General features: G+C 50.2%; 5 protein-coding genes across 5 annotated transcripts; 3 read left to right on the top strand and 2 right to left on the bottom strand.

Annotated features, from left to right (window-relative positions):
• The first annotated feature begins 743 nt into the window (after positions 1 to 743).
• B0J16DRAFT_281810 (TBP-interacting protein) lies at positions 744 to 2,743 on the top strand. Its single transcript, XM_046123954.1, has 4 exons — positions 744 to 1,019; positions 1,075 to 1,842; positions 1,908 to 2,239; positions 2,328 to 2,743. The coding sequence occupies exons 1-4, from the start codon at positions 876 to 878 to the stop codon at positions 2,458 to 2,460; spliced, it is 1,377 nt and encodes a 458-aa protein (XP_045986138.1). The 5' UTR covers positions 744 to 875; the 3' UTR covers positions 2,461 to 2,743.
• Positions 2,744 to 4,279: 1,536 nt separating this feature from the next.
• Positions 4,280 to 6,744, top strand: B0J16DRAFT_394269 (uncharacterized protein; the record flags this gene model as incomplete). Its single annotated transcript, XM_046132122.1, has 2 exons — positions 4,280 to 4,586; positions 4,723 to 6,744. The coding sequence occupies 2 exons, from the start codon at positions 4,280 to 4,282 to the stop codon at positions 6,405 to 6,407; spliced, it is 1,992 nt and encodes a 663-aa protein (XP_045986139.1). The 3' UTR covers positions 6,408 to 6,744.
• A 226-nt stretch (positions 6,745 to 6,970) lies between these two features.
• Positions 6,971 to 11,276, top strand: B0J16DRAFT_360880 (dynein associated protein-domain-containing protein). The gene is made up of 2 exons (XM_046129726.1): positions 6,971 to 7,509; positions 7,558 to 11,276. Exons 1-2 carry the CDS (start codon positions 7,111 to 7,113, stop codon positions 11,149 to 11,151), a joined length of 3,993 nt encoding a protein of 1,330 aa, XP_045986140.1. The 5' UTR covers positions 6,971 to 7,110; the 3' UTR covers positions 11,152 to 11,276.
• A 1-nt stretch (position 11,277) lies between these two features.
• On the bottom strand, positions 11,278 to 12,506 carry B0J16DRAFT_332588 (signal recognition particle, SRP19 subunit). The gene has a single exon (XM_046126729.1). It carries the CDS (start codon positions 12,239 to 12,241, stop codon positions 11,417 to 11,419), a length of 825 nt encoding a protein of 274 aa, XP_045986141.1. The 5' UTR covers positions 12,242 to 12,506; the 3' UTR covers positions 11,278 to 11,416.
• An 860-nt stretch (positions 12,507 to 13,366) lies between these two features.
• Positions 13,367 to 14,408, bottom strand: B0J16DRAFT_380123 (CDP-alcohol phosphatidyltransferase-domain-containing protein; the record flags this gene model as incomplete). Its single annotated transcript, XM_046131047.1, has 3 exons — positions 13,367 to 13,756; positions 13,809 to 14,185; positions 14,246 to 14,408. 3 exons carry the CDS (start codon positions 14,406 to 14,408, stop codon positions 13,367 to 13,369), a joined length of 930 nt encoding a protein of 309 aa, XP_045986142.1.
• Positions 14,409 to 15,325: the final 917 nt, after the last annotated feature.

Raw genomic sequence — 15,325 nt, forward strand, 5'->3', positions numbered from 1 at the left:
GAAGTTCTTGGTACTTTTTCGTTTTACTTCAAAAACAACTAATCAGCCAGCCAACATCTCATATACTCTGTCGCTGGCGGCATCTCATGGGTAGAAATATTCATCATGAGAACTAACCCACGTGCTGAACATCCTCAACATGGTTTGGTATCAAACCGTTGTGATCAATTTTTATCACAATGCCCAACTGGATTGTAGCTTGGTCCTACGCGGGAGGATGTGATTTTACAATAGGATTTAAGTGGGATAACAGCCCGTTAACAACCTGTTACTGGCATTAACAGTCTATTAACTACTTGAATAGGGTTTCCACAGGCTGTTCGATGCAGAAAAGCCTGTTCAAAGAAGCCATCCTCCCGCTAGGGCCTATGTCGAGTGATGTGTAATTGTCTACCCTGTCTTATTAGTACTGATGCATTACTTGCTTGCAAGCTACTGAAACTGGGGAGAACGCTCTCACTTGCATGGTCTGCTGCAATTCACCACAATGCATGCCAGACTCGACAAGAATAGAAGACAGAACTCGCACACTCATGGGAAACTTACGAATTACTAACTGAAATACTCTTAAGTTCAAAATGCAAACCATTCAAACCAAAACGATGACCACGAGTACAATTTGGAATGACTACAGGGTAGGCACCTAGCCAGAAAGTTCGCACGTGACTGTCATAGCGCGTTCTCGCGCCTGGTATGAGAGCTGCTCGTTGGCTTAGCTTCAGTCGCAAATATTTAGAAGCTTTCGCGACATCTCCCATCACCATTATACTCAATCACCCCACAAGAAAACCATCTCACTCCGAGTCGAATCGCCGCGCCCATAAAACCGATACTACAATACATAACTGTCGATTGATTCGACACCCGTCGCCACCATGGTCCAAATCAGCGAGGTCAAGGGCAATAAGCGAGACAACCGTACAGCTGCCCATACACACATCAAGGGCTTGGGCTTGAAATCCGACGGATACGCAGAGAAGCAAGCCGCCGGATTCGTTGGCCAAGCCAGCGCGCGAGAGGTACGGACTGAAAGGCACGATTTTCACTAACAAATGCTTACCAATTTGTATTTAGTCATGCGGTGTCGTTGTGGACTTGATTCGAGCTCAGAAGATGGCTGGTCGAGGTGTTCTGCTCGCGGGAGGCCCTGGAACTGGAAAGACAGCTCTGGCGCTCGCCATCAGCCAAGAGTTGGGTACCAAGATCCCATTCTGCCCCATCGTCGGCAGCGAAATTTACTCCACCGAAGTCAAGAAGACCGAGATGTTGATGGAGAACTTCCGAAGAGCCATTGGTCTCAAGGTCCGAGAGACGAAGGAGGTTTACGAAGGAGAGGTCACAGAACTCACACCCGAAGAGGCTGAAAACCCTCTAGGCGGTTATGGCAAGACCATCAGCACACTGCTGATTGGACTCAAGAGCGCAAAGGGACAAAAGAAGCTTCGCCTCGACCCTAGTATCTACGAGGCGATCCAGAAGGAGAGAGTCACAGTCGGTGATGTTATCTATATCGAAGCGAACACCGGCGCTTGCAAACGAGTTGGACGATCTGACGCCTACGCTACGGAATTCGATCTCGAGGCGGAGGAGTATGTACCCATCCCCAAGGGTGAGGTGCACAAGAAGAAGGAAATTGTGCAGGATGTTACGCTGCACGACTTGGATGTGGCCAATGCTCGTCCTCAAGGTGGCCAGGATATTATGAGTATGATGGGCCAGTTGATGAAGCCCAAGATGACGGAGATTACGGACAAACTGCGAGGCGAGATCAACAAAGTGGTCAGCAAGTACATCGACCAGGGCGTGGCTGAACTTGTGCCTGGTGTTTTGTTTATCGATGAGGTAACCCTTCCCACCTCTTGCCAAAATGAGACGGGATTGTATGGCTAACCGATAATGTTTGATAGGCACACATGCTTGATGTGGAGTGCTTCACTTACCTGAACAGAGCCCTCGAATCGCCAATTGCCCCCATCGTGGTTTTGGCCTCCAACCGGGGAATGTGTACTATCAGAGGCACTGACGACATTGTCGCAGCCCACGGAATCCCCGCCGACTTTCTTACACGCATGCTCATCATCCCCACAACGCCCTACGAGGCCGACGAAATTAAGCGTATTGTACGGATACGATCGACAACCGAGGGCGTCTCAGTGTCAGATGCTGCCATTGACAAGATCTCAGAACACGGTGTCCGCATCAGTCTGCGGTATTGTCTGCAGCTCCTAACTCCTGCGAGGTAAGTCTAAGTCATTGTGGCGAAAGGGGAGACCCTGAGGCCTGAGATGAATTGATCCGAGACATGATCACTGACACTGAAGAAACAGCATTCTTGCCAAGGCCAACGGCCGCTCGCAAATTGATGTTCAGGATGTTGCTGAGTGTGAGGAACTGTTCCTTGACGCTCGCCGAAGCGCCGCCCTTCTGGGCACCGAGGCCGGAAAGGGATACCTCTCGTAAAATGGAGACGACTGCGAAGTCGGAGGAAGCTGAATTTGGGACTAGAAGGCGCTGGGTGTGATGGACGACGTGTCATAATTACTATTTTTAAGGGGGCTACTGGTAGATGGGAAAACACCTGACCTCTAGCTATTGTGTACTTGATAGGGAACCACGGAATACTACTACAGAGGTTTGGCGTCGGGCTGGCTCATATTGATTCTATCGTTGCGAGAATGCCGTTTGCAAATCCCTGCCTTAGTTAAGCTCCCTTTGAGCAAGTCTAGCCTCCCTTGTATTGTCCACCCATTCATTAACTTATGCCATGCTATGCTAATCATAGACAGATCCAGAGTTAGACTTAAACAACAAAGTGGCCCCTCCTACAAGACAGACCCTTTGATCTTTTAACACAGACCAAGGAATAGTCGGAGCGGATTGGAGGACACACCTACGGCAATCCTGCGTCACCAATCCCATCTCATTTCAGCTGCCGTCTCTTAAGCCAGAATTGTTGGTCCATATACTGTATCAGGTTAGTTACAAGGGGGAACATGTCAGTTTGCCTATCACGTGCACTGCATATAGACTTGTGCCAATTTCATGGACGACATTGTCTTTGTTTCAGTCCTTACACCAAGCATTCCAGCTCCAGACCAAGACCAGACATAGTCCACATTCCGACATTGCATAACACAGATAACAGAGCATATAGTACGTAGCATTGTTGCGGGTTGGAAAAGAGGCTGGGTTTAAACAAGGGGGAAGAAAGAGAGCGAGTGAGAGCCCAGACCATTTTGGGTGGACGGTATTAGCTCACATCATAATGAGTGAACGTGCTTCACACAGCAAGACAAAAAGAATGGACAGGGATAGAAGGGAGGAAAGATGATATATCATGGCAAAGTCCGTGGGTTGTGGTTCCCTTTGTGTGTGTTTCTTGTTTCCTGTTCCGTTCCGTTGGCTCCTATCACATTTACACTCACACTCACACTCGCATATTCCCTTCCTTTCTCTTACTAATAGACCCCGGCTCTATTTCGTCCTACTTTACCAGGGACCTCTTCCCGACTGTGGCATATACCTTGTTCCCTGCTACTGCTATTGTATGCTTCCTATTGGACAAGTGGCTGAGGAGACCGCCGACAGATCAAACACAGGACCAAGCTTCAGCCCAAACATCAAAGTACCGGGACATGCAGAGGTGCATATCCGATATTCACTTAATAATCCCCGAATTGTCAGAACGCCTAATCTATCTTTGATATTGGTAGAGGGGAACACCGTGGGAGAGAAAGCTTGGATCTAACGAAGAAAGAAAAGGAAGATTTACAGAAGTAGGGTTGTGAAGTGAGATAAGAAAAGAACAGAACAGAACAGAGGAGAGAGATCAAAGAGCAAACGATAATGGAAACACACCTAATTTCCCGGTTTAGGTTGTGAAAGGAAAGACTGGTACAGTTTCATTGTTCTCTAGAGGCTACTGAATGGGCTGCTGTTAACACACAAAGACTTGGCACTGCACAGACGGTGCCCCCAACACAACGAGAACTACCTATCTTCTTTGAAGCAAAAGAGACAAAAAGAAGAGAAGACATTTTTATCTTCTTGGACAAGAAACATCATTATACCGACCGAGGCTTTGGCCTCATTACTTCTTATAATTTGTCCTCATCTTGAGGCTATCCGTTCGTTATTAACTCTCGTTTCATCTCATCTCATCTCATCTCATCCAATATTACAAGAGTTCATTCAGCCTTTCTGTTCAACATCAATACGACAAGGGTTACTAGCTCGGCATATTCTAATCGACAGGTACCGTCCCAAAAAGAAAGCAAAAATGACACAAGTCATCTCTTTGGTTACGCCGGCCCAGGCCATGACCCCGGCCCACTCCTCCCCCATGGGCTCCGATGACTACGGCAGACCCCGGGCCTTTCGTGCCTTGCCTGATACTCCAGAATCTCCCAGTCCTCGCACTTCTGTTCTGGGTAGAAAACGTGCTGCTTCCATCAACACTGCTGATGCAAATTACGGTCGACTTGAGAGGCTCCAGCTGAGCACGCCTACCAGCATGGCCAGTAGCGAAGGAACAAGAGATATTTGTCTCTGTACTCCAGCTCCTAAGATTCCCAGACCTCGAAATGGTGAGTTGAATCTTTCTTTGTTAGGTTGATACCATCGCGGTGTCGATTGCATGGAGTTTGTGGATAGTGGCAGCACCCCCTCAAACAACTCTGCTCTACGTATACATGTAGTTCCTCCACTGACACACTATTACAGCATTCATCCTCTATCGTCAACACCATCAAGCTCAGGTTGTTGCTCGCAACCCTAACCTTTCTAACCCTGATATCTCAAAGATTATTGGGGAGCAGTGGCAAGATGAGCCAAAAGAAGTCAAAGACAACTGGAAGAGCTTAGCAGACGAAGAGAAGCAGCGTCATCAAAGACAATACCCGGACTATCGTTACCAACCCAGACGTGGAAACAAAGGTCAAGGTCTCAGATCTGGTTCTCTGTCAGGAGACGACTCTGGGCGATGCCCGAAGTGCAATTTGCGTTTAATTGCAACCCCCCAAACCCCCTCAACCCCCTTCCAGACACCCGCATCAGTAGAAGACAGGCCTGTCCCGTATCCCTATACGCCAAGCTTACGAGGTGAGGAAGCAGAAGCTGCCCGCCGTGGGAGTTATGGCAACTTGCCTGCCATGAGACAGCGTCTTCCAATGCAGCGACCTGCTTATCGAGAAGTGGACGACTACGAACCCGACAATCCTGAAATCAAGAGGCGCCGTTTCAACTCAATCGGCGGCTACCGCACTATCCCTTCCCCTGGAGCTCGAGCAGTGTCTATAGGAGGAGCTGCTCACCGACCATATCCCGTTACCCCTCATCCTGATCCGCACTTTACTCGCTCTAAAGCTGGTCCAATGCCTCCTCCTCCGCGCCCTGCTGGAGGGCCATGGCCTGAGCATGAGAACCGTGGCCGGTACCACCACGAGTCTCTGAGACTCCCTCCTCTGCAAACTTCTGGACCGATGTCGCCTAACACAGTACCAGAAGTCGACATTCGGCAGCTAAGGACTCCAGTCACTGGACTTGGAATCTCAAACCCTCGTGATCCGCAAGCCAGAAGCGTCGAGGCCATGGTCATGTCTATGCCGTTCACCGAAAAGCTTGCGCTTATCGCTCGAATCACTCGTACTGAGAACGACGCTATCGAATCTAGTAGCAAGGGAGCAGGGAAGCGAGGTGCCGTAATCGCGATCGAAGGACCAAAGCCACGAATGCTGAAGCAAGTTGGAGCTCTTGTTGAAAGAGCTCTTTTGTCATCCAACGAGGTGGCACTCAAGACATGGGGCAAGGACATAGATGGGGAGCCAAACAGCCAGCGACAGGGCTCTCGAAGCGAAGACGAATCACCGTCCCCCAGTCGCCAAATCAGTTCATGCTTTGAGACCATGGTTCACTGGCATAAAAACTCACGAGAGATGGTGAAGCACATTACCAGTCAAGCTGAGCCGCTTCTTACCTCCAAGATGGAGATAGATCCCGAGTCACCTATTTCTCGACGTGGCTCTATGGACGAGGACCATGCGTCCAAAGGGAGTCAAGACGATGGCGTGAAGACAAAGACACCTGTGGCACTGGTCAAGGAGGGGTTCAGTCTCACTCGTTCAGAGGAATTCGCTTGTACGGTGCCCATTGCGGACTCATACGCACCCATTGATCACTGGCAATGGATGGCCACCCTTTGGCGCGGCATTGTAGCTACCGACCTAGTGGTGTACGTGAAGCCCAGTTTGGATGAGGAGATTGCCACATATGGATCAGTTGAAGTCCTAGATGGGTTGATCATTATTAGAATCGCAGTGGGTAAGAGTTTGGATGAGGCTACCGAGAGACGAGTAGCCTTTGAAGTCGTTGAGTGGGTAAGAGGAGGAACCTTCCGCGAGAGGCGATGATTGTAATGCAATAGCTATGGTGTTTCGGAGTTCTTTTTGGAGAGACCATTTGTTGTCAACAAGGGTGGCATTGGTAACATTGAGAAAATAGCCTCTCGGGCAAGGGGAAGAAACAATTTGCCTTGATTTGTATCACATTCCTCAGTAGTAGCATAGTTCAGGTATCTAGGGATTGGAGTTAACAGTTAACAGTGTCAATAAACTCAAAATGTTTGATCACCAACGGTCTCCAGGGGTGATTCTTTGTTGCTATTCGGGTTTTGCGAGAAACTTGGACTAACAGACAAGTTTGGCAACCAACAGAGTTTAAGAATAAAGAAATGTTGTGATGTTTGTCCCACGACTGACGTCTTACAAGTGAAAGCTGACCGGTGGATTGAGAGTTTAACCCCTGCATAAGCGGTACGTACCTAGACGCTAACCGCCGGGAATGACTGCCGCCAAAGCAATTTATCCGAAGGTAAACGCGCCTCGACTCCAGGTACCCCGAGGGACCTGAAGTACAATACGGGCGGCACCGCTCCACTATGCGAAGAGCTCCCCTCTAATTAATACGCGACTCAGGAGACCCGACTTCTATACCGAACCTACCTACATAACAGACCCGCAACAACAACGGCTAACGACATCACGACCTCGTCGATAGCATCTCACATAGTAGCGGCGCCGACACGATGCTCCACGGTTTCGACAACATATTATAATGCCAGATTTTAAGCCTGGGCAGACGGTGAAGCTCAACGATGACCGGATAGGCATCGTGCGCTTCGCTGGTACTACCCATTTCCAGGTCGGAGAGTGGATAGGCGTTGAACTAGAGGAGAAAACGGGAAAGAATGATGGCAGTGTTCAAGGAGAGCGTTATTTCGATTGCCCCATGGGCTATGGCATGTTTGTCAAGCCTGTGATGGCTACCATCATCGCACAAGCCCCGACACCGAAACCGCCGGCTCGAAAGCCCTCAAGGCCGAGTAGCTACAACCAAGCTTCAGGAAGGGCATCGAGCGCGGGAGGAGATACAGGCTTGGGTAGGAGAAAGAGCCTGAATGCACCGAGTCCGAGTCCGGTTCCTAAGGTGGCCCGGCCGACGAGTCTTGCAAGGGTAGGTGTTGCCGTGTAGTTTTGCGGTTGAATGCTAACATTCGTCAAGTCACCCACGAAATCACCTACGAAACAACTGAGCGGCGCTTCAAGTACTTCCGTCTCTCGGACAGGAACGCCCTCGGGTACGCGTGCCCCCTCTGTAGGAGCGAAGCCTCGCGCTTCTGTCGGAGGAGCGCGTACATCTATGGGTCCTCCACCACCTAAAACAAGACAACCATCCATATCTTCATCGATATCAAGACCTGGTGCAGCGCCGGCGAGGACTACAAGTAGTCGCATGTCGCTAACAGGACCATCGCGACCAGCATCACGCCCAAGCTCCGCTGCCAGACGGACATCCATCGACTCTCAAGCACGAAGAGGCTCCTCTGATAGAGAGGATGTTGTTTCTCCCCCACCTCCTCCTAAGGACAATGGCGACATTCTTTCACCTCAACCCAGAAGCCCTGTTCAAGCAAGAACAAAGGCTCTCGAGAAACTCACAGCAGGACCTGCATCGCGACAATCTACACCACCCACATCACGAAAGCCTTCAGCAACTAGCACTGCCGGTGCCGCTCGTCCTGCTGCAAGCACAGCGGCAAGCAGAGAGATTGAGGATCTCAAGGCCAAATTGAAGGTGTTAGAACGCAAGCGAGCTGAGGATCGAGATAAGCTGAAGCAACTCGAAACGGTGCAGAATGAAAGGGATAAGTTTGAGAATGTCATTCAAAAGCTGCAACAAAAGTACCAACCGCAGCAGCAAGAGAACAATGAGCTGAAGAAGTTAGTGAAAGAGGCGGAAATGCGACTAGAATCTGTCGAAGAGCTTCAGCAGGAGCAAGAAAGCGTATTAGAACTGGCCACTCTCGACCGGGAGATGGCTGAGGAAACAGCAGAGGTTTTGAGAGCTGAATTAGATGCTCTCAAAGAGAAGGCGGAAGAGTTGGAGCTGGAGGTTGAGGTTTTGAGGGAAGAGAACGAAGAATACGGCAAGGGGACGTCTGCTGAAGACCGAGCAAGCACAGGCTGGTTGCAGTTGGAACGAACAAATGAACGATTACGAGAAGCACTTATACGATTGCGCGACCTCACTCAGGCGTCCGAAGAGGAACTGAGAGACCAAATTTCTGGACTGGAGGATGATATGAAGGACTTCAATACCATGAAGGAAGAGCTTTCCGTGTGTCGGGAGAAGCTTGAGCAGTCAGAGACTGCAGTTGAAGATCTACGTCAACAACTCGACAACGCGCTTGGTGCCGAGGATATGATTGAGGACTTAACAGAGCGAAACATGAGCATGGCTGAGCAGATCGAGGAGCTGAAGGCTGTTATTGATGACCTTGAGAGCCTGAAGGAGATCAACGACGAGCTTGAGATTAACCATGTGCAGAACGAGAAGGAGATGCAGGAAGAGCTCGACTTCAAGGACAGTGTGATTACCGAGCAGGCTCGACGAGCGGGTCAGCAGGAAGAGTCACTGGAGGATATGGAGTATACTCTCTCGCGATTCCGGGAGCTGGTCACGAGTCTGCAGAGCGACTTGGATGATATGAGAGCCTCACAGGCTGTCACTGAGGGCGAGTCCGAGAAGCTCAACGATCGATCTCGCGCCATGATGGACCTCAACATGAAGCTGCAGCTCTCAGCATCCAAGGCTCAAGTCAAGACCATCGACCTTGAACTTCGACGATTGGAGGCCCAAGAAGCAGAGGAGCATTTGGATATTGTGAAACTCTTCCTCCCAGACACCTATAAGGAGGACCAGGATTCTGTCCTCTCGCTGCTTCGCTTCCGCCGTGTGGCTTTTAAGGCGAATCTCCTCAACAGCTTTATTCGAGAACGACTCAACGGACAGCCTCACCCTGGACACGAGGACGATGTTTTCGCTGGCTGTGATGCTTCAGACAAGCTTGTCTGGGTGTCGAACACTTGTGATCGTTTCGTCAACGACATGACACACTGCACCATTGAACAATTCTCCAGGTACCAGAACGCTTTGCACGAACTAGAGCCAGTTGAGCGAGCCCTTAACGTCTGGATCGACGGTTTACGCAAGGATGAACTGAAGGAGAAGACTTGCGCTGATGAGCTTCACCGTACCATCGCTCTTCTCTCGCATCTTGGAGAGGTGCACATCTCAGACAGCCTGGCCAACTATGCCGACCATGTTCACATGAAGGCCAATGTCATGCAGAGCCATCTCGATTCTGCGGCTGTTGCCTTCAACACCCTTCGAGGCCTTGTTCAACGTGTGGTGCCTTCTGAGGGTGATGATGAGGAGCTTGCCCAGCATTTCTCCAAGAAGTCTGAGGCGGTTATTACTCACACTCGAGGTGCCAAGGTTATTGCCGCCAAAGCGGTTCGAGCTCTCCAGGACTTGAGGACACGATCTCTCTCCCTGTTGCCTGATACCAATGAAGCATTCGAGGAATGCTGTGGGGCGACACAAGAGCTTGCAGATCTTGCACGACAGATTGGCCTTGACCTTCACAACCTGTTCCACGCTGACGAAGGTCGCACCGAACCCTTCACATACGCGGAGGTTCAATCGGCTGTTCACAAGACTGTTCTCGCAGTGAGCACCTCAAGCGAGTCAGATCTCTTCTCCACATACCTGTCCAAGCTGCGAGCTGTCACCACCCAGATCTCAGATCTGGCAGCGCTTGCTACCGACCTTGACCAAGTTCAAGAGTTTGAAGTTGCTCCTGCTCCCTGGCGACTACGGTCTCAAGAGCTCAAGGCTCAAAAGGTCATTCCTGTTGACGCTGAGGAGGAGCTTCGTCGTCTTAAGGAGGAGCACGCTGAGGCTCGCCGCATGATTATCCAACGTGAAGATCAACTCAGCACTGCTGTTCTCAAGATCGAGACCCTCGAATCTCGAATGCGCGATGCTCAGGCCAATATCGACCGCATCGCTAAGCTGCAGGAAGAACTTGAGGCTTCTGGCCAGGAGGTTGGCAGCCTCAAGGAGGATATCGAGAAGCAAGACCGAGAACTCAAGAACCTCGAATCGGAGCGTGACAAATGGAAGAAGATTGCCAGCGATAGCCGTGCTTTCGCTGAGGGCGCCGATGCTGCTGGTGCTAAGGTTGGTCAGGAACGCGCTGTTGCCACAGCACGCGAGATGGATGCCCTCAAGAAGGATATCGAGAGCCTTCAGTCAGCTGTCCGATACCTACGTGAGGATAACCGCCGTGCTCGTACATCAGAGCAGCATAAGCACCAATGGTTGGCTGAGCCGCTCAAGAAGCCCACTTCTATCACTGAGCAGCGCCGAAACATGATCACCAACGAAGGCAAGGATGTACTGGGCGAGCTTGTCAAGATGGCATCCGGAGCATCTATGTATGACTTCTCTGCCATGCCCAAGGACAAGCTTGCTTGGAAGCCTGCTCGATCAACACCTCAGTACCATGCCGCCAAGCAGATGGAGGATTATGCTGCCTGGGGAGCCTGGCAAGAATCGGTGCTTAAGAAGGCCCATGTTCTCCAAGGCCAGACAGCCAATGCTGAGAGAAGAAAGAATGCGCCTATGGCAGCTCGTCTACGTATCAAGTTGCCTGGTGCTGATGGAAAGATGGTCCCCGGTTCGGGACGAGATGTGCAGATCGTTGGATCACAGGAGTGGGAGGCTTTACAGGGCCGTTTGGCTGTATGATCATAGAATTACTACATACCCCTTTTGTTGGTGAATTTATTGGTTTCGATGGTTTTTCCATGGATATTGTACGTATCATAGCGAACGAAATAGCAAATCCACATAGTAGCAAGCTTTGTCAAAGCATTCCTCGGAAGAAGGGGCTATTTGATTGAATTTTTGAATCATTTCGTCTTTTTGTTCACATCTGATCATTCGATCCCTGGGTATCTTTAGCATCCCAGATTATAGCATCTCGCCCCTTTACATGCTGTAAATATGACTCTCATGCCTTGCCCTTGCCCTTCTTATCCTTCTTCTTCTTACCGCCACCACTGCTTTCTTCACCACCACCGCCGCCTGCTTGCGCGCCCATAAGTGCTGACATGGGATCTCCACCACCTTGCATCTCCTTCATCATATCCTTAAACAGATTCTCGGAAACACCACCGCCGGTCATGGCAGCGCTCAGGTATGGCACGAGCTCGCCCATCTTCCATCCTCGTGGCACAGCAGGCTTGGGGTAGGGCTTCCCGGGCTCGGGCTGCAGTTGGCCTCCGATACGGACACGCAGACCAGGGCTGTCTTCGGTCGTGGGGTTTTCGCGCAAATGGTCGGCGACAAGACGGTACAGGTGGTGCTTGTTCTTGACGGGGTGACCGTCTGTCTTCTTCAGACCGACCTTGACACGGCCAGGGTTGGCCCAGTCCTTGGGATGCACCTTTTCAGGCTCAAACAGTGTTGGGAGTCGTAGTCGTGAGCAGGCATTCGCAATCTCTCGCGCAAGAGGATCCTTGACAGCCAGCTCAGCGCCCACACGACGGCCCTCAGCGCGAGACCGCGAGGCATCGAAGTAGACGGGGTAAAGACACTGGAAATCGGCATAGGCAGAGCGATCGGCTGAGGCAGGCATTGTGCCTCCGACGGGAGCATCGGCGGGGACGATGGCGGGTTCCTGACGAGGAGGAGCTGCGGCGGCAGGAGCTGTTCTGGGGCCGGTGGGTTCGACACGGCGCATGATATCGGAGTCGGCAAAGTCATCGATGTCGCCCTCGGCTGGGTCAGAGTCGAAGTCGCTGTCCGAGACCTCTTCTATTCTTGGGTGGGACATTTTTGCGGTTTTGGTGGGTTGTAGGAGGAGGGGTAAGAGAATGAAGAAAGACCTGACGAATCCTCTGCGATTTGTGAGTGAATTCGTATGCGCTGGAGCCCGCGTCCCTATGAGCTTAGGATTGAAGACGAAGGACTCGAGGTGGTGATGGTCGAGGTGAGGTTAGGTAGAGAGATATGGGGTACAAGTGGGTAATGGAAGGTGGCACTTTGGTGAGGTCGAGATGTGGGATGAGCCTCGAATGAATGTGGGGTAACTTGCAGACAGGTAAAGTTAGGTACTGCTTCCTAAGTATCTACATATCAAATCATTGCTATTACCACTGTTTTCACTAAAGGTATTATACTTGTAGGGAGTAATCTAAATGCCATATACTTACTTCCATGGCTCTAATATGTTCAAGACTTTCCAGTGCACTCAAAGGATGCAACTATCAGGCTTGGAGGTTCAGCATCATTCGCAAAGAGCCATAACCACCAGCTGACGGTAATGGAAGGGCTTCTCACTATCTCCTATATATCAATTGCTAGTCGAACTCGTAATCAACAAAAAGAAAATAGTATTTATAAGAGGTACAGAAATATTATGGCGAATCTTATTCGTTCCCAGCGAGTGGATTGGACATTCGTCTACTATTAACAAAATATAGGCCAATGAAGAAAAACAAATGGACGGCCAACGAACAAAAAGGAGAAAAGTTTACAACGAAGTCTATACCTCCCACCCGCTAAATCTCAGTGAAACAAGATTCCCACGATTATCACCTCTAGCAGCTAATAAAGCTCCTCCACATCATTCTGTGGATGCTGCTTCTCTCAATGCTTTTACCCAGTAAGTCTCCTTCCCTCCGGAGTCAGAGTCTTTGAAAACCACACCTCTTACGCCGACTCATGCAGTATAGGAGGAATCCATATAATGCCCACCCAAAGTATACCCTAGTAAACACCCCTTGTCAAGGAGCAAGTTGAAAAAGACCGTACACAGCTATAAACCCGCTGTCCCCTAGTCAAACATATGGTAGCTGACAAGCCTGGGGAATACCCCATAAAAGCTGAAGGATTTGCTGCCACTCGAACCGTTACCGTATTACGGATAAGATCAAAAAGAAGCCCAGGTTCCTCCAACTTAAGCCTTCTTAGGCTTAGGTCGAGGAAGACCTTGTTCCCGGCGAGTCTTGAGATCAATCTCGGCGAGAGCCTGGCTAGCGTTGTAAAGCTGAACGCAGTTGATGAACTGCTTCATAAACATGAAAGGGAAGCTGATACCAGCAATGGCCCAGGGCACTGTGGAGTCCATCTTGTTGGCACGAGCAAGCTCAAGAGCAGCGGGGCTGAAGGGATCGGGGAAGATCTGGGCAAGAATCGAGGTATTGACTTGGGCACCAGCCTGGAGTTCAGCACCGACAGTCTCGATAGGCTTGATGAGGTATGGCGAGACAAGAGGAGACGAGAAACAGAGGAGGTAGAGCGCAATGAAGAAAAGCTCGTTAAGGGCGCAAAGGGTGAAGAGAACACCCTAGTGGTAATTAGCAAATGACAATTAGGTATCACGGTATTAGTGGTCATACCTTGTTGGTGTAGTAGAGGCGGAGCAGCCAATTCTTGCTCTCATCGATGTTCTTGTGACTGGCATTGCTGCCTGAAACCACAAGAGTAGCGTACATGTGCATGTAGTGGCTAGCAAGGTCGAGAGCAATCAAGCCCTGGAAGACGATAGCCCATCGAGGGAAAGCGGAGGAGAGGAAGACGATGAGACAAGCTGTAGTGCAGCGATCGGTAACCATGTCGAGGACAGCACCGAAGCGAGTTGACTGCTCGTAGATACGCGCGGCGTAGCCATCAAGGGCATCGAGAAGGCATGAGACACTGTAGAGGAACGAGCAAGTGCGAGGATGGAGGGGCATATAGTATAGAGACGCGATAGCAAGGACAATGCGCGCATATCCTAGACATTGCTTGTTAGCAAATTTGACACCATTTCCTCGATTTATTCAGCTTATCGTACCGATTATGTTGGGGTAGAACAGGAAGATGTTCTCGCGAGGGGCAGCGTCCGAAGCATCCGCAGTACCGCGGGCAACACCATTGCCGTTAGATTTAACTTCAGGCTCGGAATCAGAAGAAGAGCCTTGGGCCTTTGCGGCCTGTCGTCGAGTTCGTGCGCCCATTGTAGGAGAGGATTATTTGTATTAATTAAGATTCTTGAAGTTATCGCAATGCCAAAGTGGCGTGGCTTATCATGTAGCGTCTGGATCTGGATCGAGATAACGGCAAATTCTGCGAAAGGGGCAGGGATCAGTCCGGCGCTGTTGAAGCTGCTTATCGAGTCGGGGTCGTCGAGTCTGAAGGAGGATGACAAAGAAGAAGATATTCTCGACTAAGGAACCGTTGAAGATGTAAAAAAGGAGTGGATGTGAACTAAGGAGGAGAAGGAAAAAAGAGAAACCTGTAAAACAGGGAGCTTCACGTCTCTTGGAGTGGATAACGCAAAGTGTTAAGTTAATTAGTGATGACGGCAGAAAGCAGGCACTCAGTAGGTAAGGTAAGGTAAGCTTAGGTAGGCGCAGGCCAGGCAGGTCTGGAGGCTCCCTTTCTCTTTCCCTTTTCTTTGGATGAGATGCTCCCGCCAAGCGAATTACAGGGGCAGTTTTCGGTAGGTTCGGACACGCTACACGGCCCGTAGAGAGCTTGGCTACGTGCCAATTGGCGGAGGAGTGGGTGTTATTTATCCGCCTACTCTCAGCTAAGAGCTGTCCAAATTTACACCAGTCGTACTTAAATCTCCTTAAATGATATCCGCTCATGGAAATTGTCAGCATCCATATCCTGGGAAATGGAAAGAGGGAGGGGATCCACCCACTTTCAAGAACAAGACCGGTTTCCTTGTCAGAGAACAACTCATCATCTCACTATTTTACTCCCAAGACGTATGATTTGCATATGGATTACCAAGAATCAAGATTGTTGCACTCTCGTATATGCCATAGAAGGAAGTTGCTGTTTACCTCGGCGCGATTTGAGGCAGCCCATGTTCTTGTCTTGGTATCATGACTTCTCTTGCCATGCGCTGTGTATTGCGGAAATA

Source organism: Fusarium flagelliforme (genome assembly GCF_020744385.1).
Source record: "Fusarium flagelliforme strain FIESC 12 MPI-CAGE-AA-0113 chromosome Unknown B0J16scaffold_2, whole genome shotgun sequence".
Taxonomy (NCBI): domain Eukaryota; kingdom Fungi; phylum Ascomycota; class Sordariomycetes; order Hypocreales; family Nectriaceae; genus Fusarium; species Fusarium flagelliforme.

What these genes read in the sequence shown, in the direction of transcription:
- B0J16DRAFT_281810 (XM_046123954.1), top strand. Translation starts at nt 876, where the DNA reads ATGGTCCAAATCAGCGAGGTCAAGGGCAATAAGCGAGACAACCGTACA. An exon ending in GTGTTTTGTTTATCGATGAG is followed by an intron (nt 1,843 to 1,907) that starts GTAACCCTTCCC and finishes AATGTTTGATAG; the next exon opens with GCACACATGCTTGATGTGGA. An exon ending in CAGCTCCTAACTCCTGCGAG is followed by an intron (nt 2,240 to 2,327) that starts GTAAGTCTAAGT and finishes CTGAAGAAACAG; the next exon opens with CATTCTTGCCAAGGCCAACG.
- B0J16DRAFT_332588 (XM_046126729.1), bottom strand. Translation starts at nt 12,241, where the DNA reads ATGTCCCACCCAAGAATAGAAGAGGTCTCGGACAGCGACTTCGACTCT.
- B0J16DRAFT_360880 (XM_046129726.1), top strand. Translation starts at nt 7,111, where the DNA reads ATGCCAGATTTTAAGCCTGGGCAGACGGTGAAGCTCAACGATGACCGG. An exon ending in GGCCGACGAGTCTTGCAAGG is followed by an intron (nt 7,510 to 7,557) that starts GTAGGTGTTGCC and finishes ACATTCGTCAAG; the next exon opens with TCACCCACGAAATCACCTAC.